Consider the following 23970-nt stretch of genomic DNA (forward strand, 5'->3'; position numbering starts at 1 on the left):
GGGAAATATGTGTTGAGGAGAAGCTTAGTGTGTTTTTGAGGTGATTACCAGATTCCTGTGGGAAACATGCTCCACTCAATGCAATTAAACACATTGCTCTGTGGTCAATTCCACATGCTGTCTTTCAACATATTCCCTTACCAGGCATGGATATGATTTATTAATTCTTGTATTGCAGAGTGAAATAAACAGAGACCCCATCTATTTAAATCTTAATATTTTTTAAACCTACAGTACACTGAGTAATTTCAGTCCGTTCTCATCCCAAGGTGTCATATACATTGCTTTTGCCAATGGGTATACATCCAACGCACATGGCACCCTTTAGCGTCAATATGAGATGCAGATATGTGGGACAGATGGCGCCTCCTAGTGGTCTATCCCTAACCCTACCCCAGACCTAAACCTACCCATAACCGAAGCGTGTTATATAGACGCTCTAGTAGTTCGTTAGATGTCTACGCTTTGGCAAAAGCATTGTATATGACGCATTGGGATGAGAACGCGTTGGTAATTTCCTCTTATTTAGGATACGTTTACGCAATAAAGATGTAATAAAACAGAAAAGTTTTTCTTTGTTTTGTTTTTTGTTTTTTAGACTACAACAATGTCAAAACAATCCCCATTCATGGATCAAAAAGCACTGTATTCTGCTGCCAGGCCAGTAGTTGGCGATGTCACTTTGTAAAGAAGCACTACGCGCCTAGATTGATAGTTAGCATTTTAGCACTTTAGGGCCGGTTCTCTCGCCCTAAAGTCTATGGGTTTTTTGAATGGGTTTTTGCTAAATCGCCTGAAATAAGGTGTGAACTAGGAGGTGACAACTCGGAAATTAGCGGCGCATAGCTTTTTGATCGAGGGAACCCTTGCGCCGCTAACTTACGAGTTTTGTCCTACAAAGTGACATCATAACTTCGGCACTCTATATGCATGCGTATGACGTCACAATTTTCACAAACTTGGTCTTTGAAACCTGTTTTCAAAAGTTTGTTTTCAGGGCAGGCCCCCAAACACTGTTGTCGTGTAAATGAATGGCCAAAACGCATAAAAGTTTCCAGTTTTTAGTTTAAAACAAACAAATAATTAAAAAAAAAATGTTGCCCATATAATAAAAGTTATTGTCAAGAAGTCAACATTCTTGTTTATTGCAACTAGGTTCCACAGAAAAGAAAGAACGTAATTTAGGTTTAGACAAGAGAGTGAGTAAATTATGTCAGAATTTTCATTTATTAGAAATATCAGAATTATCCCTTTAAAGGTTGGATGAATGCAGTATATTCCTTTTTGCTTCTCTTTTTTTGGTGGGACAGGGCAGCATCATCTCGAGACTGTGCCACATAAGGACAAGGGTTATTTCTGAGGTGACATCCTGTCACAGTCAGTCATGACTCTCTTCCTCAGTGAATTCTGAGAATCCTGAGCGGTTTACAAAAGCTTTATTGCTTTGTTGATGTGCATCGCTTCAGTTACAGGGTTTGTGTACCTCAGCACAATTATCTGGCCCCTCTAAATGCTTCCTTTGTCCTCTTGAATTAACTTGATTTTCAGAACTGTGACAGAGAGTGTTGGTGCAGGTCTAGCTCTAGTAGTCATCAATATATTGGACAATGAATTGTTCTTTCTTGAGTTGTGGTTAGCACTGTTTAGGTTGAAAAGTCCTGCATACGTGAATGTATTTTTGATCGCATATCTATGCAAAGCACTTGCAGTTCTGTGAGTGATTTCTCTCAATTATTCAAACTCACTACACCATAATTCCCCCGAAAATGGAGAAAGCCACTCATAACAGTTTTAATGGGAACCACTAATGTGCATTTCTTGGCCAGCAGACTACATTCTGTGTGAATCTGGACATTTCAGAGTAACTGTTCTGAGTGATTTGTGGAGACGAGAGTGGCTAGCAGAATTATTCCAGTGACATCTATGGCCTGGGAGCAAACAACTATGATAAACTATGATAAGGTTGTTCTGGGAAAATTGTTTTTTTTCTTTCTTTTTCCTTCCACTGATTTGGCACATTTGTGCAATTGGCATGATATAAAATGTCCTAAAATGATGTACGTATTTAAATATTTCAGACTATTTTAAAATAAATCTTATAATTATAATGCCCGCAAACTATTTGAATTGCAAAATTATAGTGAACTGGACAATTCAGGCAAATTTATATTTAGGCTTTTAATATTTAGGCAATAAACTATACAAATATAATTAAGGAATGACATACAATAAATCATTAAAAAAAAGCAACATTTAAATGAATTAATTACATTTTCAAATTAAAAATAATCCAAAATATTTTTTTAAATCAAAATAATATAGCATGATTTTCATTTAATTAAAATATTAATTTTTTTATATTTATTCTAGGTTATTTTTTGAAGGTATATAATTATGTTGCGTTTTTTAGCAAAGTATAAACATCAGTATATAGATATAGTATAAATTTTAAATATTGAGCACTGAGTTTCACAGGTTACAGCAGGCTCCATTTGCTTTTAGTGAACTATTGTTAACTTTTCACCGTTTCGAGGATTAATTATATTGGCTATTGGTGTTGGTTTCAACTACATAATTATTTAATGAAGTTCTTTGTGCTTAATACAAATCTGTTCCTGTGTTCAGTCTAAAGTGATGTGCAGCTACCACTGTTGTTTTAATCAAAATATTATTGTGAAATATTGTCATCTTCCTGTCCTGCTGGCCTCAGTGTCCAGTGGCAGGCTAGGACTGATGTAACCGGTTGTAACACATCATCACGGGCTCTCTGGGCTCGATAGTGCCTGGAACAGTCTCACTTTTCACAACCAATAAATAACTGTGCTCCTCTTCCAGCCCCCTTACAGAGGCCCATAGCATGTTTATGGGGGACTCACAGGGGTGTTTGCGCATTTGAGTGTGTGTGTGGGGCAAAAGGGGCTTACTTAAGCCCTCTGCTCGCACAATTTCAGTAGTCATAATGTCAGCTCATATTATCTCTGAAACTTCTGTTGTGAACACGCTCTTCAGGACAAAAGAGACCAGGAAAAGAAGTACATATAAACTTTCAGTTTACAAGCTTACTTCTCACGTTTCATATCGAGTCACATTTTTCTCTTCAAAGCCTCTGAGTCCAAATAATGTTGCTGAGACAAGCAGAGAACGAATTACTGTAAAAACAACAATAAGAACGGAGGTTATGAACTGACATGTTTACTGTACAGGGGAATGAAGGGGCAGATGTGTGTGTTACCTATCAAATACAAGAGGAAGCTACAGCGTGGTGTTTTTCACATTGCTGCCTTTACTGTGAGATCTGCTGTTCCCTACGACAGCTGTGGGTTTATCTGGCACTGTTTTACTCGCACTCATTCAATGAGTCAGCTACAGTTTGTTGGTGTAGAGGCTTGTTTTTCAGTTCAAGAGTTGCTGTTGCATTAGCAGTTTACAGAAGGAACATATTCTCTCATTCAAACGGAATAAAACTACACAGAAAAGGGTTAAAAATAGTAGGATCATAATAAATACATGCACCCAATCTTTTAAACAGTTGTGTATAAGATTTATTTAAGAGAATAAATACTTTTATTTAGCAAACATGCATTAAATTGATCAAATTTGACAGAACTTATAATGTTGCAAAATACTTATATTTCAAAGAAAAAATTTCAGAAAAAAACAATGCATCAAGGTTTCCACAAAAATATTAAGAAACATCATTGTTTTCAACATTGATAATAATAGTAAGAAACTTTTCTTAAAGCACCAAATCAGCAAAGATCATGTGACAATGAAAACTTGGCTGTTAAAAATTCAGCTTTGTCATGACAAGAATAAATTACACTTTAAAATGTATTCAAAATAGAAAACAGTTATTTTAAATTGTAATAATATTTCACAATATCTCTGTATTTTGGATCAAATAAATGCATTACTGTTTTTAAACTGGGATTACTTCATTGCATTGACATCTTTGTCTGCATTTAGAATATGGGAATGCTCCATGGCTATCATGTATTGTCATTTCCGGACTTGTGTGAAGGCTACTTGTGAAGAATTGTTCATATCACCTAGTATTATTTTATACCTTCCTATTTATAGTATTTCTTCAATCATGGCTTCAGGGTTCATGGTGCCATTTTTTCTTTTGAACTGGTTCAATGCCATTTTCTTTTCCCATTTGTTGTGTTTCATATTTTTCTTACCTAGATCATGCTGTGCAGTTTGAAATTGCAATGGATTGTTAAAATAATAGTTGCTTTTACTTTTATTGTAGCACAACTGGGGCACAATAACCAGCTGGACATTATGTAAATGCCTCTACTTATTACCCTCGTTTCATTAAAAGGCTATCTATCCAATGTCCCCTGTGGGAGAAAAGACAACTTTACTAATTATGCCATGCCAGTGCGGGATGATGAATGATGTAACAGAGCTGGGATGTTTGGCATTATAAGAATGTCCTATTTCCTATTCCACACTGTGGTACTTTGGATGCCATTCATGTGAAGTCTACCATGCATGGTACACTGCCCTAACCAGCAGATAGTCCAGTATTATGGTGGAGCCACGGTAATGACCCAATTCTATTTGTTGGAATAGAAAGGGAGGTACTTAGAAAAATCTCCCAAATCACTGCCAAAGGTTTTTTTTTTTTGTTGTTGTTGTCTTAGACACAATCATGTTAGACTTGTTGAACCAAATGGTTTTCTAAGGGATGGGTGGTTTGGTTAAATCACAAACCTCTTCAGCACACTTCAGTGAAACATAGACCTTAACCTATTGCGTTTCCTCTCTTTCTCTTTGGAATAACCCTACATTACTTGTCTTGAACCTTTGTTCACCTCTTGTTCCAGTTTAGTTTGTTCTCTGTCTCTCATATTCATGTGCATTGCTCAGCTTTACTGTTGTGTTAACCTGAAATCGGCTTACTTTACATCCCAGCAGCAAGTGGCATTTGACCGGCTCAAATGTCAGGCATGCAATTATTAGTGTAGTAGCACATGAATCTGAGGTAAACATGAGGCTTTGACCAAATGATCTCTTTTAAACAGCCTGAATGGAGAAAAGCATGGGCTGAGAATCAAGGTTAGTGTTCTACACGGAAGAAAACAAGGCATTATGAAGGCTAAAACGACTTTGACCTTGTTAAGCTGAGATTGTCTACTGTGGCCATGTCTTTTTAAGATGACCTTTTCAAAGATTTTGGTCTCAAATCCATAGCCTGGTTTAAAATGTTGCGTCTTAAAGCAAATCTTACGTTTATTCTAAATTCTATACGTAAATTCTAACGTTTCCTCATCCTGCTTTGTTTGATTATACACTCACTTAAAGGATTATTAGGAACACCTGTTCAATTTCTCATTAATGCAATTATCTAATCAACCAATCACATGGCAGTTGCTTCAATGCATTTAGGGGTGTGGTCCTGGTCAAGACAATCTCCTGAACTCCAAACTGAATGTCAGAATGGGAAAGAAAGGTGATTTAAGCACTTTTGAGCGTGGCATGGTTGTTGGTGCTAGACGGGCCGGTCTGAGTATTTCACAATCTGCTCAGTTACAGGGATTTTTACACACAACCATTTATAGAGTTTACAAAGAATGGTGTGAAAAGGGAAAAACATCCAGTATGCGGCAGTCCTGTGGGCGAAAATGCCTTGTTGATGCTAGAGGTCAGAGGAGATTGGGCCGACTGATTCAAGCTGATAGAAGAGCAACTTCGACGGAAATAACCACTCGTTACAACCGAGGTATGCAGGAAAGCATTTCTGAAGCCACAACACACACAACCTTGAGGCGGATGGGTTACAACAGCAGAAGACCCCACCGGGTCACTCATCTCCACTACAAATTGGAAAAAGAGGCTACAATTTGCAAGAGCTCACCAAAATTGGACAGTTGAAGACTGGAAAAATGTTGCCTGGTCTGATGAGTCTCGATTTCTGTTGAGACATTCAGATGCTAGAGTCAGAATTTGGCATAAACAGAGTGAGAACATGGATCCATCATGCCTTGTTACCACTGTGCAGGCTGGTGGTGGTGGTGTAATGTGTGGGGGATGTTTTCTTGGCACACTTTAGGCCCCTTAGTGCCAATTGGGCATCGTTTAAATGCCACGGCCTACCTGAGCATTGTTTCTGACCATGTCCATCCCTTTATGGCCACCATGTACCCATTCTCTGATGGCTGATTCCTGCAGGATGATGAACCATATCACAAAGCTCGAATCATTTCAAATTGGTTTCTTGAACATGACAATGAGTTCACTGTACTAAAATGGCCCCCACAGTCACCAGATCTCAACCCAATAGAGCATCTTTGGGATGTGGTGAAATGGGAGCTTCGTGCCCTGGATGTGCATCCCACAAATCTCCATGAACTGCAAGATGCTATCCTATCAATATGGGCCAACATTTATAAAGAATGCTTTCAGCACCTTGCTGAATCAATGCCAGAAAGAATTAAGGCAGTTCTGAGGGCGAAAGGTGTTCCTAATAATCCTTGAGGTGAGTGTACACTAACAATCAAAAATTTGGAGTTTGCGATCAATGGAAGTGAAGATGAAAATGAAAATGATAAGACTCTAACTTTTAGGGTAGTACAATATGAATGCCATCAAGAGCATCCCAAAAATGTCATATTTTCTAAATTGTCTTTTAAAACTATCTTTTTTTTAAAATAATTATTACAACATTTATTATATTAACCAACTTTAAAATGCTGCTTAGAAGATGAGATTTAAAAACCAACAGCCATATAAAACAATGTCTAAATGGGTCATATTTGGCTATTTTTTTGTTAACATTTGTAACATCTTTTGCCTGGTGATCAGCTGAAAAGTAAAGTAGTTTCAGAGGGGCAGTGCATGTTTTAACATTTTGATTAAAGATTATGCTGACAATCATTTTTTTTTTTTTTTTTTGACTAATATATTAAGCACAATAAAACTAGGAATGTGTCCTTAGGTAAGGTAAACCGGCTCTCTTTTTTTTTCATCTCAACTTTAATTTCACTTTTTGTCCTGGATAATGCCGTCACTTGGGGCTAGGCTTGTTACCTGTCTGGCGTTGTTGAGGTCTTGTAGTTCTTTTATTCCGTCCCACCACAGTCCAGAACCAGTGCCAACAGGAAGCCCAATAAACAAACAGGCCCCTGCCAAGGTCTGGTTTGGAGTGGTCTAGCCCTGATCCCCATCTGACTGTAATTATACCGAGGTCCCCTCATCCTGCACACCTGTGAGATAATACGAACAGCATGTCCGAAGGAATAACTCCCTGGGGTTAGCAAAGCAGCCAGCATATCCAGCTTTGATACCCGATGAAGGAGAAAGGGTTGAATAGTTCAGGATTGGGAGAGGCAGACCGAAGCTAATTTTCTGAACAGAACATTTAGTTTTGTTTCTCTGTGGGTTTCTTTTACAGCTGTCTGTTGTTATTGCACCGAAATGATCAAAATAGGGCAATGCTTTATGTAGTTTTATAGCATCTAACGACTAACCGTCAAACCAATGACGGATGTCGAAATTGTTTACCAATGTTTAATGTTGCATCAAACGAACCGGAGGAGTGCCAAAGGCTTTCCCGTTAGTTTGTTGAACTTGTGCCATCGTCTTGAACTTTTGATGCTAGAACTACCACTGGCCTATTAAGATGTTTTAGGACCGTAGCGTTAACCCCTGGAGTGCTGGTTCTGGGAAGAATTATCTTGAACAGTCTGCTGATTCTCCACTGTTATAAAGATTAATGTAATTTTCTTACATGTTGAACATGTTTATCTTAATCTAAAATTCAAGTGGTGCAGAAATGTCCATTTATTATATCTTTCTTTTTCTACCATGCAAAGTTATCTTTAAATGTGCTGCTATAAAGTCAAGGCATACAACTCTTTGACCTCCACATGAAAAGCAGTGCAGATTGCAAGGAAATCTTTACTAATTGTACGATATGATGATTATTCTTAATGATACAGCTTAATGCGTCTAGATCTGTGCTTATCAACATTTTTGACTTCAAGGGCCCCGAACAATTTCTGAAGGCCCCCTAGCTTGCCCTTTTTTTTTTTCAAAACATATTTAAATCAATGAACACTCCTACGTTCTAATGTAAAAAAAGTATCTACAGTAATCAATTGACATGACTCTTCCAGTCATTCATGATTTACTGGATAAGGACTTTTTTTAATTTCAACCCTAATTTCTACCTAATAAAATGTTTTACACCTTGGCAGTACTAGTAAAATCTATATAATGGGATACTGAGCCCAAGAATCTCTGATTAACTCCCCACAACAAAAGTGTTGAATGTATATCGGCAGTCCATGTGTGTGTGTATATATTATATTATATTTTATATATATACATATGTATAATATGATATAATATATATATATATATATACTGTATATATAAGGGCTTGGCAAAAGGGCATGGTAAAGAGGGGATGATAATTTTAATATTCCTTGAACCAACTGCTTTTCTTTTTACTTCTTAACTTTATGTATTGAAAGTAGGCCTGCTTTAGAATGTTATATTTTAGTTGAATTTAGTCATAGGTCATAAGCAGGCCATCAGTGTGTTTTGTATCAATTCTGTATCAATGCTGTTTGGTTCCAGGTTGTGACAGTAGAAATGCATCTGATGCTTTTCGTCTTTTGTCTAGGTTTACTTTGATTGTGGAGCCAAGGTGGATGTTGTGGATGTGCAGGGCCTCATTCTGTCACCTGGCTTTCCATTTAACTATTCATCTGGAACACACTGTGTGTGGCAGTTCTTTGTGCCTGTTGGTCACCAGCTAATCATGGAGATGTTTGATTTTGATGTCTTTGAGAGCCATAACAGTCCTGCAATATACACCTCCACTGCGGTGGACGAGGCACCGAATGATAGCAGCGCGCTGGTATCAAAAAGCCTTGGGAGTCCAAAAGAACCCCAGTCCACACACAGAGAGGAGGTCAAGCAAGTGGTTATCCAAGAGCAGTCCACCAAAATGGAGATGACCAAAGTTTCCAATTCTGCCAAATTGCTGTCCGATTCTCCCTCGGCTCTACAACCATCGCTTCCATTATCCGGTGAGCAGCCAGTTGAAGACAGAAATTCAATTTCACCTCAGGCATCAAGAGCAGTCAGTGACTGGATCTCCACAAGTCCACATACAGCCACAGATGAAACAGATCAAGCTGTGAGCTCTGACACCCAGCCACCTTTGATTGATGCCTGTCCCCATGATGTCCTCTACATATCCGATCTCATCACCTTCTCCTCCCGATTCTGCGGCTCTAGACGCCCTTCTAGCAGCCAGTTGGTGTTTGGGTCTGATGATGACATGGTGGAGGTCATCATGGAGTTGATAACCACTACCCACTGGGGCCGTGGTTTTGCTCTCCTCTTCCATTACCAGAATATAACACAAGCATTCACAACCAAACAACAGAGATCGGTATTGTCCTCAGACAGCAGAACTGGTGCACTTCTTGGTGCAGTGAGTGGAACAGTCGTGTTTGCTTTGGCCCTTGCTGGTATCCTCTGTGTGATTTTCAGGTAAGGAGATTTCTTCTACAGGTGGAGAGATTTTTTTTGTAGTTGATCAAGAAATTACATTGTACAAATCGCATGCAGCCATGTAAACATATTTGACTGAAGAGTTGCTGGGGGAATTGAGAGACATGCCTTGTGTGTGTGTATATATATATATATTAGGGCTCTCAAATGATTAATCACATCCAAAATAAAAGTTTGTGTTTACATAATATATATGGGTGTACTGTGTATATATGTATATATATATATATATATATATATATTATACACACACATGCATGTAATATTATTTATATATAACATTTATATTTACATATCATATAAATCTATATACAATATATACATGACAATATTTCTTAAATATATGCAAGCATGTGTGTGTTTATATATATAAAATAATTATACACAGTGCACCCATGTATATTATGTAAACACAAACTTTTATTTTGGATGCGATTAAACTCGATTAATCGTTTGACAGCCCTAATTATGAATTAATTACATCTTAACAAATATTAAAATAAAAACAGCTATTTTAAATTTGTAATAATATTTTATAAAAATATTACTGTTTTTAAATAGTATTGTATTACTGTTTCCACTGTGCGTTGAGAAATTATAATAATGTTACAAGTCTGACATTTAAGTCTTCGTATTCAACGTTTGTACACATCCTCCTCCTCAGTCCATTTAAAAACTAGCTGTCTGTATCACAATTATTTTTTCATTCGTTTACTTTAGAATTAGCCATATGTCGCATATACTGTACCATGTCTATGACAAATTAAGTCCGATGAGTTGGTGTTGACACAGTTGGGAGTATTTTTCACCGTTGTTAAATCGGCTTAAATCAAGTCTTTCTTCTTCTTTGGAAACACTTTGATCTTAAAACACTATTCATACCTGAGCATATTCATGGTGCCGCACCTGGCATCAAACTAAACGCACAAAAGCGAGGTGCAGTCACACAATAGAGAGGAAAGGAAGCAGAAGCAATATAAGAAGCCTAGAAAAAAAAAGAGACCAGTTGTCTAAAAAGATGAATCAATTGTTTGTTCAATCACAAGCATGATGTTTCAAAGAATCCATCCTGTAGCCTAAGATTCATTCTTTGTTGGTCCCAGTGGGAATAACAGGGTGACTTTTGACAGCCACAGAACAGATTTATGAAACTTGAATGAAGCGATTTATCTGTGCTGTAGTGATCATTTCAAATGCTGTTTACATCTTTCCTGGGTGATCCAAATCACATTTACTGGTATAAACAGGGACATTTCTACATTTTACTGTTACAAACAGAATTTATTTGTTTGCATGTTGGTTTACAGAATTTATTCTTTCCAACACATGTTTGGCTTTTAAAAATACACAACTGTTTTTTTTTTATATTTGAATATACCTTGTTTGTAGTTTGTTTGGAGACTTAAGGCACATTTGCCATTTAGTGGGATTTGCCTTTTATGAACTTCACTCTGTGTCCGTGTAGTGTAAGGTAACACCAAAATCTATTGACATCCCACAGTACATTGGTGGATCATAACAAAGGGTTTATTAGGAATACTATACTACAGGTATATTGTAATCCAATATATCTCAGTATAAATGCACAAGTATAAAGTATACAAGCATATAGTATAAACTAAGTATACAAGTATAATGTTCTATATTATAACATGTATAATGTTATAAAGCTATTATATAACAGTTAACTATTCACTGTGGGGTATTATGCTAATATTACTGTCTGGTTATACATTTCATCAGTAAATACATTACTGATGACCTGACCTTGGCTTCGGAGTTCATGCAATTGCATTCGATTTTAAAGCTGGTTCACTCTGCAACTTACTTCTACCAAAACTCCTACTGTGAGCATACCAGACAGTTCTCACCATGTCCTACCAGAATTCATAGCAGACATTTGAATGTCGTTCAGCTGAAAGAAGTAAACACTCATTTAATAGAACACTTGATGACCAATAACAGTGACAGTAAAACAAACAAAATAATGTTATTTGTATTGTTGTTTTCCCAGACCGAAACTATGCGCAAAAGGGGCCAATGCTTCATCTTCCACCAGCTCAGAGGTAAAGTCAAATTATTATGTGTGTATAATATATATATATATATATATATATATATATATATATATGAAGAGTTCAGATGCAAAAGCCTCTAAATGCCATTTGAAATTTTCTTCTAAAATGACCATTTTTATCAAGCTTGTATATTTAAGTTCAGTAATTTCACTTAAATGGCAATGACGATTACCTATTAATTGTCATTTAAGTGAAATTACTGAACTTAAATATACAAGCTTGATAAAAATGGTCATTTTAGAAGAAAATTTCAAATGGCATTTAGAGGCTTTTGCATCTGAACTCTGAAAATCTGATATATATATATACTGTATACATAACACATACATACGGTACATACAATACATGTGACAATTGAATTGTGTAGATTGTTGCTCCTTAAATATTAGATGAGCAGTCTCTGTTCCAAAAACATGAATACACAGTGATTCTTGTTCCTCTTTTTCTTTCTGGTGGTGAGTCTTCAGTTTGTACTGACATTTAGGTGCTTGGTGAGTGTTCATTTTGGACCCTGTCTGTTCATGTAGAAATAATGTGAGGTACTGTGTTGTAGGCTCCAGAAGGAGTGCTAAATTCAGCGGCAGATGTGAGTGAGCTGCAGATGGTTTCTCCTAATGACTTGGAGCGGCAGCTGGGTACAGGGAACGACAACCATTCCCTCAACCGCAGTCTGTCCCATACAGGTGCTTAGTATGTCTTTATGCATCAGTACTTCATTTTATTTTCCCTTCCATATCACCCCTCAGTCCATCTCTCTCTCTCTCCGTCCCTCCCCTTCTCTCTCCCAGATTTATTGTTTTCTTCATTGATGTTGTCAGATGAAGTGAACTTTGAGGTCACTGGGTTCCTTTGGGTTTCTTTGAGTAAAGCTGCTGAGTTCATTTGTCCCCTGTCTGAACCTATACATTTAAGATTAATTTGGCTCTTCTAGGAACAGATAAAAAGCTATATTACTGAAATTCAAGAACAGTACTGCAAGACTAGAAATCCATTAAGATGTAGCTTTCTGAAAAGTGAATTTCCTTCTCTATTCAAACCACCTGGAAATAACTGCATCACAATGCTGTATGTTTTATGTTTCAGAAACAACAAGGTTCATTTCATTATTTTTCTTGCAAAATTATATGTGAAATTATAATATGAAAGTTATGTGTGAGGTTTTTCAGTTTCTCTGGAGACTGCACCATTTACTACTATTATAAAATTTAGAAAACGATTACAGATTGAACTTTTGATTCAAATTTCATTAGTGTCCAATAATTGTTTTTGTTTTTAATTGCAATGAGTATCATTAGTATTAATGATAAATGAACTAGTACTCGCAGTCCTAAAAATTTGTATTTGTTCATGACTGGTGTGACTTTACAATGGGACAGTATGATTTTGTGGAAGTTCAGCAGTAACCATTTCAAATGAAATTATGAAGAAGAAAAAAAAACACCTTTTCCCCCCTTTTTTTGTTTGAGCCATGAATATTTCCTAAACACAAATTTATGAAGTCACTTTATCTTAATGGGTGGTCGAGAATATATGCAGTACTTAGTATAAAGGGCTATATTAAGTATAAAGCTGTCAATATAATCTGTAAGCTCAGAAAATCCCCCCTTCTTTAATTTGGTCCAATCGTACCAGCTAGCGAACTTAATGCTTATTTGCAGCTTAAATAGAAACAGTTACTGATCTGAAATTTTTTAGGCATCATGACAAATGCAAACAGTTATTTAGCTTTTTATATATGTGTTAAACTGAAGTATTTACAGTCATTTTATAAATGTGACATTCCATATGTTCACGGTGTTGTGCTCTGAAGCTTGTGACGTGTCAGAGAAGAGTGATCTGCAGCTGTTCTCCAGTGGTCTTGCTGAGTTAGAGCTGGGCACAGATGAGGTTTTTGTCATCGCCTCTGCACCCACCTCAGCCCAACTGCCCTTCTCTCCACATACTGTGAGTATCTGATTCTTCCTCTACATTTCTACATCCAGAAATAGATGAGAAACTTAGCCTGAGCCTAACCTTTTGTACAATAGTGTGTGTATATATATATATATATATCATATAAATATATCATATATATATCAATATATCATATATATATATATATATATATATATATATATATCACAAATAATAGTTTACAAATAATTTAAATTATAAGCTGTGTATATCTTATTACGTCTGTACATCTACGTACTTGTTATTTCTCATTTTCAAATTTTTATTTATTTTTATATTTTCCTTTATTTTCCTTTCTATTTAAATGTAATGCAGTAGCTAGACTGAAAAAAAGAACAGTTCACTTCATGTATTCAGACAGGAGCCATCTTAGAAAATAGTCTCGATAAGTTGATCCCCGAACACCATACATACAGTTCAGCTCACTCAGCACGACGTTCGTGGTTTAACTTGTCGTAACTGTTTTCCCAAGATGGCTGCTGTCTGTATACACGAAGTGAACTGTCTTTTTAAAGTATCTTCTTATTAAACGGTCTGTACACTTACAAAGTTGTCAATGCTTCGGTTTCCATGTATGGACACTCATTATGTTACTGTGTTAGTGTGGGGCTATTTTGAGCCTTGTCAGTAGTATAAACTAGCGATTTCTTTTTACTTAGTAAATGCCCCCAGTACTAGCGTTATACGCTAAACAGTTTTTAGAGATAAAACTCTACATTCGATTAACATGAAAACAAATCTCAGAGAACGATTGACTAGGTACTGATGTTTTATTAGACCAAAGGTTCATTTTGCGCCAGAGTTCTCCTTTAAAGCAATGAACAAAAAATAAAGTGTAAACAGCAGAGTGGTTTTTAAACTTTAATACATATATTGTATATAGCCTTATATACATCCACTGAAAAGTGAATAAAGTTAGTGTTTTTTAATTAATCTGTGCAATTTGTTTTTCAAATAGCACTTTTTTTGATAGTTTGTTGTCTAATGCAAAGTGTCCAAATACTTTTGAAGGTCACTCTGATATTTTTCATATTTTTTAAAATGGTGTTTTCAGTGCTCTCTTAGTACTGGAATTGTTTGATTCTCTGTTTACTTTTGCTTGGTAGTTTCAAACGTTGTTCATGACACTACACTAGCTATTCATGCTGAAAACAATTCAGTGTAGTACGCTGATGGAGGCCAAACTTCATGGTGTGTGATGATGTGCTGGATGAGGGGCAGAGAAGTAGCTCTTCACTAGAGGCTGCTGGGACAGGGCGACCTGGCTCGCTAATAACTCTGACTAATGAATGCTATAGCCGGTCAGCCAGTATAGAAGTCTGTAGCCAATTTCCCAGCTCCAGCTTTGTGTGTGTGTGTGTGTGTGTGTGGTCCATGCTGCTTTGGCTTTGAAATGTGGCATGAAAAATTTGCCAAGCTGTGTGTTCATCCAATGAGGTTTGAGAAGAATCCTGGGTTCCTGCTAACTGTTTGGCGCTGTAGGTTCTTTATCCATATTTGTTTTTTGCCTTTGCCAACAACCGGACAATTTGGTATTGTCTTGGTTAATTTATGGAACAGTGCCGGAACAGCTCAAAATTAAACCCTGCATAATACTCGTCTAGACATGGGGAGCTGCGAGAGATCATGTGTGAGGACTGTCAAACTCCTACTGATGAGAAACCCCCTTCTGATACTCAACCACATGCTGCACATGTGTAGTTAACAGCTGACTGACACATTTGGAGGTCTCGTGGACCCCATTTAGATTACACCCTCTGCCACGGAAATTGCTCAAGAGAGTGGGAGAAATCCATTTTAATCCTACTAAAGCAACTCCTATGGCAAATGTTGGTCTCTGGATATAGATTCACTGACTTCAGCAGGCTCATACTGCACTCACTGCAAGCCAAAGTCCCGCATTTATTAGATCCTTTACACTAATGAAAGTTTGTTCATTATAAAATATCATTTCAAGTAACTTGGAGTCAGTGATTTTGACCATTTATGAAGCCCAAATTACTTTAATCAGGAAAGTGGCTTACAAAGTGCCCACTGGACTCATTCTGAAACAATTTAATTGTATTATCAAGATAATTATAGTAGTATTATAGATTAGGTTGTACAATCTTAATGGATTTCCGTTTCCTCAAGTATTTGATTAATACTTCTTTTGAGAATTCCTTTTTGATGAAAGTGGTAAACACACTTTAACACGTGTTTTTATTATATATAAAATAATTAATATTATATAAATAATATAATAGTCATGTGATGGTAAAGCTGAATTTTTATCATCCTTACTCCAGTTTTTCAGTATTATCAGTAATGTTTTCAGTAATGTTATTGATGTTATTGAAAAACATTTATTTTTTATCAATGGTGCTGCATCTTTTTGTGAATAATCTGTTTCCCCCAAAAAGTTTATTTAAAAAAATGAAACGCTCACTTAAAACACTCATATTATACTTTATGTATTAATTTCTTTAAAAAAAATCTTACTGACCCCAAACTTTTGATAATATAATATAATATATTATAATATACCTTTGCATCAGGGTCCTGATCCCCCTGTCTGGGTTTATTCTATGATAACAACTGGCTGGATGTACATTATCCTGCTTATTACACAGTCACTTGCCACGTAAGTAAATAATAAGACATGAAATATTGATCTGAGTCGAAATATTTTATTAGGTCTTTAAATGCTAAGCTTTCGCTGAGAGAACAGTGCTAGTGCAGTGCTAGTTTCAACAGTGCTAGTTTGAACTATGAAAAGTTATCCTTGGAATCGGTCAATCCTAGACAATTGACATTTAATTCATATTTAATTATATTAACCCCCTCAGACCTGAATTATGTTTCAAGTTTCTGAAAAAATATAAAAGTACATTTTCCCAGCTCATCAGGTTTCTAAAAATGAAAACAAATAAATTTTTTTTTTTTCATGTAATTGCTTTCATTGTGATTTTTTTTTTTTTGTCCATTCCAATCGACATCAGGTCAAAACAGGTGTACTTCCTAAAAATGTACCAACATGAAATAAATTAATAAACATAAAATTTGTTGCTTTTTCTCAAGGTCAAAAAAATTCCAGCAGTATACCATTTCAACTATAATGTTGAGGTTTTTGTTTTACAGATTGCACATTATTTGTAACAAACTAAATATATTCGAATCAATCAATCTGGTCATATTAGAGTCATTTTCTGTGTGCATTTTTCTTTTTTTTAGAACAAAAACTTGAACATTATAACATAACAACTTTAATCGTAAGATTTTTCCTTTATATTGCACATTTGTTTATTCATAACAAAATAAGCCTAGGAATCAATCAATGCATTCATGTTAGAGTCATTTCCTGTGTGCATACTGTGTTTTCTTGTATTTTTACAGTACTGGCAGGAAGGTTGCCAGCAAGTCACTGTGTTTCGATTTCCAGTAACTCTAGCTAGTCCAATAAAAGGTCCATTCCGTCCTTGGGCCGTAGGCAAACGGACGTGGGTTGGCGGACGAGCGCGCCGGCCCCCCGAAATTTTTGGGTGACCAGCCGATGGCACTCCCGGGCCTCGCCGAAAGGGGCGAGGCAGGTGGGCGGGTTGGGCATAGAGAAACTCAAAATTTCGACAGGAAAAAACTCAAAGGGGTACCCCTGTGGACTTTTTCAGTGCAAAAAAATATTTCTCTGATGTTATTGAAACTCTGGATTCTGATAGAGGGCCATGGAACTTAGACCTGAGTGAAAAAATGGAGGCTCTAGACCCTTCCAGAGCTGAGATATTGAGATCCCACGTAGCATTTATGCCATTATAAATATCTCAATATCTCAGCTCTGGAAGGGTCTAGAGCCTCCATTTTTGCATTTAACCACTGTTGTTTTTTTGGGGGGTCGAAATTTTGAGTTTCTCTGAACTTCTTGAAACTCTGGATTCTGATAGAGGGCCCTGGGACTTTAACCTGGCCCTAGCCAGATGAATGTCGTTCCGCTTAGCTCCGCCTAGCTTCACTCACATCCATCTGGAACCTCTTCCATTGAGAGCGATTTCTCCAACTAACTTTATGGCTAAGCCAATCAGGACGCAGGGCGGGAGTTTCACAGATGTGACGTAGTGGAGAAGCGACCGTGAGACTGTTTTGATTCAGACAACAATGGCGGCTCGCATCGAGGAAGCAAGCGTTAACATTGATGCTGCTATTTCATCCGTGTTGTCCAATCTACCTACTATTGTTTCATTTAATATTTCCTAATATTTCAGTTGCGTCGCTCTCATCAGCGTCACGGGTTTGCTTCGGTGTGAGTGGTTGAAATAGCACGTCGATAAAGATGACAGACAAGTGGCTTATCCAATCATATGCAAGGATTTTTGATAAGGCCCAGCCTTCTGAAACGCCATTTCAATGGATCGGTTCCAGATGGATGAGTGGAGCTAGGCGGAGCGAAATTCATATGGCTAGGGCCAGGTTAATGGGACTTAGATCTGAGTGCAAAATGGAGGCTCTAGACCCTTCCAGAGCTGAGATATTGAGATCCCACGTAGCATTTATGCCATTATAAATATCTCAATATCTCAGCTCTGGAAGGGTCTAGAGCCTCCATTTTTGCATTCAGGTCTAAGTCTTGTGGCCCTCTATCAGAATACAGAGTTTCAAGAAGATTGGAGAAGCGTATTTTTTCGCACCAAAAAAAAAAAAAAAAACGACAGGGGGACCACTGTCGAAATTTTAAGTTTATCTGAACTTCTTGAAACTCTGGATTCTGATAGAGGGCCATGGGACTTAGACCTGAGTGCAAAAATTGAGGCTCTAGACCCTTCTAGAGCGGAGATATTGAGATCCCACGTAGCATTTAAATGCCATTATAAATATCTCAATATCTCAGCTCTGGAAGGGAGGGGTGGGCAAACTACGGCCCGCGGGCCACATGCGGCCCGTTAGGCTGTTTAATCCGGCCCGTCGAGTATTTAAAATATTGTCTTAAAGATTGTATTTGCATTCGGTGGCGAGGGGGGCGTGCTTCAGCGCGGCCTGTAGCGGGAGAGCGAGGGGGGAGCCGAGCGGTAAGCGGGCCGTCCGTGCTGACAGAGTGGGGAGAGAGAGACTGGGAGCTCGTGCACGCGCTGTCGAGAGAGAGAAAACACTGGGCTGCAAGCTGTTTCAGTGGAAAGAGTGTTTCTGCATTTGTGACCTGAGAAGCTGTGTCCAGCGGGAAGAGAACAGGTTTTATATGTGATTTGTTTTTGAAATATTCTGAATTAATTGTGTGAGCGAGAGCAAGCGCTGTGGGGAGAGAAAGTAACTCAATAAAGTGCACGAGCCCAGAGTATTCGCCAACCCTGCGTCTCCTTCCATCATCCATTCACCGAACCAACATCCCTGTCACACATTCATTTTGCCTTTTTCCTGCAATACTTGAATAAAGCAGATCATTCATTCAGAGCTGTTGTGGCTGTGCTGCGGTGTGTCACGTGACAAGCAATGACGTGTCACCATGGAAACCATACAGTAAATAAATAACGGTTGCATTGCAAAGCTCACGCTGCAGAGTAAGACCGTTTTTTTGTAATTTGTCATGTGCAATTTATAACTAATATCCCAGGAAACAGAACGTTTGCACGATTGAATCATTGACGTTTCAGCACTCTTTCAGACAGCGACTTAAGCGCAATAAGGCTCCTTGTTGCACGTTAATGTTTTTTTTCCTTTTTTGGAAACTCACAGAGAAAAAAAATGTTAGTAACCACTTGTACACCTGATTAGTTTTCATTTTATTTTTTAGTTTTTCATTTGATATTTAGTTTCTTTGCTCCTCTGTATTTGCCTCTTGGACTGCTTCCGGTTACCTTTATCGCCCGCCTCGCTACGCTCCCTTCTCTGCCGTTTGTTCAATAAATGTTCTTATCTGCTTTTGATTTTTATGTTATACTTAAAATAAATTGGTAAATTTGTTTATTTTTATTTAATTTTTTCACAAATGTATGACGTTTGTGTATGGAGTTTTAATAAAGTTGAATTAATGTAACCTTCTCTAATTTTTACTCCGTACAAAATGTACACTTGTGTACACTTGCTGGTGTTTTATTTCTAATTTACTGTTAGGCTCATTAAATAATACTAAGGATAAACAATATTTAAAAAGAATATAAATATATATAAAATTAAAATAAATATAAAATTAAATAAAAAAATAACCCCAAAATATAACAATGCTAAATAGGGATATCTATAGCATATAAATTAATATACCACGTAAATTACGTGATCCACGTAATCGGCCGGCCCTCTGTCAAATTGTAAAACCCAGTGTGGCCCTTGAGCCAAAAAGTTTGCCCATCCCCGGTCTAGAGCCTCCATTTTTGCACTCAGGTCTAAGTCTAATGGCCCTCTATCAGTATCCAGAGTTTTGAGAAGATTGGAGAAACTTAATTTTTCACCCGAAAAAAAAACAAAAACGTAAGGGGTACCACTGTCTCAAAAATTCGAGTCTAGAGCCTCCATTTTTGCACTCAGGTCTAGGTCTCATGGCCCTCTATCAGAATCCAGAGTTTTGGGAAGATTGGATTAACTTAATTTTTCGCCCAAAAAAAAACAAAAACGTAAGGGGTACCACTGTCGGGTTTTTTTTGGGTCAAATTTTTGAGTTTCGATATCTCAGCTCTGGAAGGGTCTAGAGCCTCCATTTTTGCACTCAGGTCTAAGTCTCATGGCCCTCTATCAGAATCCAGAGTTTTGGGAAGATTGGATTAACTTAATTTTTCGCCTGAAAAAAAAATAATCGAAAGGGGTACCACTGTCGTTTTTTTTTTCGGGTCAAATTTTTGAGTTTCGATATCTCAGCTCTGGAAGCGTCTAGAGCCTCCATTTTTGCACTCAGGTCTAAGTCTCATGGCCCTCTAACAGAATCCAGAGTTTTGGGAAGATTGGAGAAACTTAATTTTTCGCCCGAAAAAAAAAAACGAAAGGGGTACCACTGTCGTTTTATTCGACCCTTTTTTTTTTTCGGTCGAATTTTTGAGTTTCGATATCTCAGCTCTGGAAGGGTCTAGAGCCTCCATGTTTGCACTCAGGTCTAAGTCTCATGGCCCTCTATCAGAATCCATAGTTTTGGGAAGATTGGAGAAACTTAATTTTTCGCCCGAAAAAAAAAAAAAAACGAAAGGGGTACCACTGTCGGGTTTTTTTCGGGTCGAATTATTGAGTTTCGATATCTCAGCTCTGGAAGGGTCTAGAGCCTCCATTTTTGCACTCAGGTCTAAGTCTCATGGCCCTCTATCAGAATCCAGAGTTTTGAGAAGATTGGAGAAACTTAATTTTTCGCCCGAAAAAAAAATCGAAAGGGGTACCACTGTGGTTTTTTTTTCGGGTCGAATTTTTGAGTTTCGATATCTTAGCTCTGGAAGGGTCTAGAGCCTCCATGTTTGCACTCAGGTCTAAGTCTCATGGCCCTCTAACAGAATACAGAGTTTTGGGAAGATTGGAGAAACTTAATTTTTCGCCCGAAAAAAAAAACGAAAGGGGTACCACTGTCGTTTTTTTTTTCGGGTCGAATTTTTGAGTTTCGATATCTCAGCTCTGGAATGGTCTAGAGCCTCCATGTTTGCACTCAGGTCTAAGACTAATGGCCCTCTATCAGAATCCACAGTTTTGGGAAGATTGGAGAAACTTAATTTTTCGCCCGAAAAAAAACCCGAAAGGGGTACCACTGTCGTTTTTTTTTTTTGGGTCGAATTTTTGAGTTTCGATATCTCAGCTCTGGAAGGGTCTAGAGCCTCCATTTTTGCACTCAGGTCTAAGTCTCCTGGCCCTCTATCAGAATCCAGAGTTTTGAGAAGATTGGAGAAACTTCATTTTTCGCCCGAAAAAAAAAAAGAAAGGGGTACCACTGTCGTTTTTTTTTCAGGGTCGAATTTTTGAGTTTCAATATCTCAGCTCTGGAAGGAGAAACTTTGCACTTGGAGAAACTTAATTTTTCACCCGAAAAAAAAAAAACTAAACGAAAGGGGTGGCCCTCTATCAGAATGCAAAAATGGAGGCTCTAGACCCTTCCAGAGCTGAGATATCGAAACTCAAAAAAATCGTCCCGAAAAAAAACGACAGTGGTACCCCTTATGTTTTTTTTTTTTGGGCGAAAAATTAAGTTTCTCCAATCTTCCCAAAACTCTGGATTCTGATAGAGGGCCATGAGACTTAGACCTGAGTGCAAAAATGGAGGCTCTAGCCCCTTCCAGAGCTGAGATATCGAAACTCAAAAATTCGTCCCGAAAAAAAACCGACAGTGGTACCCCTTACGTTTTTTTTTTTTTGGCGAAAAATTAAGTTTCTCCAATCTTCCCAAAACTCTGGATTCTGATAGAGGGCCATGAGACTTAGACCTGAGTGCAAAAATGGAGGCTCTAGCCCCTTCCAGAGCTGAGATATCGAAACTCAAAAATTCGTCCCGAAAAAAAACCGACAGTGGTACCCCTTACGTTTTTTTTTTTTTGGCGAAAAATTAAGTTTCTCCAATCTTCCCAAAACTCTGGATTCTGATAGAGGGCCATGAGACTTAGACCTGAGTGCAAAAATGGAGGCTCTAGCCCCTTCCAGAGCTGAGATATCGAAACTCAAAAATTCGGCCCGAAAAAAAAACGACAGTGGTACCCCTTACGTTTTTTTTTTTGGGCGAAAAATTACGTTTCTCCAATCTTCCCAAAACTCTGGATTCTGATAGAGGGCCATGAGACTTAGACCTGAGTGCAAAAATGGAGGCTCTAGCCCCTTCCAGAGCTGAGATATCGAAACTCAAAAATTCGTCCCGAAAAAAAACCGACAGTGGTACCCCTTACGTTTTTTTATTTTTGGGCGAAAAATTAAGTTTCTCCAATCTTCCCAAAACTCTGGATTCTGATAGAGGGCCATGAGACTTAGACCTGAGTGCAAAAATGGAGGCTCTAGCCCCTTCCAGAGCTGAGATATCGAAACTCAAAAATTCGTCCCGAAAAAAAAAACGATAGTGGTACCCCTTACGTTTTTTTTTTGGGCGAAAAATTAAGTTTCTCCAATCTTCCCAAAACTCTGGATTCTGATAGAGGGCCATGAGACTTAGACCTGAGTGCAAAAATGGAGGCTCTAGCCCCTTCCAGAGCTGAGATATCGAAACTCAAAAATTCGTCCCGAAAAAAAACCGACAGTGGTACCCCCTTACGTTTTTTTTTTTTTTTGGCGAAAAATTAAGTTTCTCCAATCTTCCCAAAACTCTGGATTCTGATAGAGGGCCATGAGACTTAGACCTGAGTGCAAAAATGGAGGCTCTAGCCCCTTCCAGAGCTGAGATATCGAAACTCAAAAATTCGGCCCGAAAAAAAAAAACGACAGTGGTACCCCTTACGTTTTTTTTTTTGGGCGAAAAATTAAGTTTCTCCAATCTTCCCAAAACTCTGGATTCTGATAGAGGGCCATGAGACTTAGACCTGAGTGCAAAAATGGAGGCTCTAGCCCCTTCCAGAGCTGAGATATCGAAACTCAAAAATTCGTCCCGAAAAAAAAACGACAGTGGTACCCCTTACGTTTTTTTTTTTGGGCGAAAAATTAAGTTTCTCCAATCTTCCCAAAACTCTGGATTCTGATAGAGGGCCATGAGACTTAGACCTGAGTGCAAAAATGGAGGCTCTAGCCCCTTCCAGAGCTGAGATATCGAAACTCAAAAATTCGTCCCGAAAAAAAAACGACAGTGGTACCCCTTACGTTTTTTTTTTGGGGCGAAAAATTAAGTTTCTCCAATCTTCCCAAAACTCTGGATTCTGATAGAGGGCCATGAGACTTAGACCTGAGTGCAAAAATGGAGGCTCTAGCCCCTTCCAGAGCTGAGATATCGAAACTCAAAAATTCGTCCCGAAAAAAAAAACGACAGTGGTACCCCTTACGTTTTTTTTTTTTGGGCGAAAAATTAAGTTTCTCCAATCTTCCCAAAACTCTGGATTCTGATAGAGGGCCATGAGACTTAGACCTGAGTGCAAAAATGGAGGCTCTAGCCCCTTCCAGAGCTGAGATATCGAAACTCAAAAATTCGGCCAGAAAAAAAAAAACGACAGTGGTACCCCTTACGTTTTTTTTTTTTGTCGAAAAATTAAGTTTCTCCAATCTTCCCAAAACTCTGGATTCTGATAGAGGGCCATGAGACTTAGACCTGAGTGCAAAAATGGAGGCTCTAGCCCCTTCCAGAGCTGAGATATCGAAACTCAAAAATTCGTCCCGAAAAAAAACGACAGTGGTACCCCTTACGTTTTTTTTTTTTGGGCGAAAAATTAAGTTTCTCCAATCTTCCCAAAACTCTGGATTCTGATAGAGGGCCATGAGACTTAGACCTGAGTGCAAAAATGGAGGCTCTAGCCCCTTCCAGAGCTGAGATATCGAAACTCAAAAATTCGGCCCGAAAAAAAAACGACAG

The 23970-nt window shown here is 37.8% G+C and overlaps 1 protein-coding gene across 1 annotated transcript in view; it reads left to right on the top strand.

The window, feature by feature from the left end:
• LOC120469599 (uncharacterized) overlaps positions 1-23970 on the top strand; it is a 45173-nt gene that overhangs the window by 1520 nt on the left and 19683 nt on the right. The window contains exons 2-5 of the mRNA XM_039658688.2: positions 8639-9516; positions 11552-11603; positions 12169-12298; positions 13426-13559. Coding sequence (XP_039514622.2) covers positions 8639-9516; positions 11552-11603; positions 12169-12298; positions 13426-13559 — 1194 coding nt within the window. The remainder of the gene's footprint in view (positions 1-8638; positions 9517-11551; positions 11604-12168; positions 12299-13425; positions 13560-23970) is intronic.

This window comes from Pimephales promelas, chromosome 4 (assembly GCF_988280905.1).
Source record: "Pimephales promelas chromosome 4, fPimPro1.hap1.1, whole genome shotgun sequence".
Taxonomy (NCBI): Eukaryota; Metazoa; Chordata; class Actinopteri; order Cypriniformes; family Leuciscidae; genus Pimephales; species Pimephales promelas.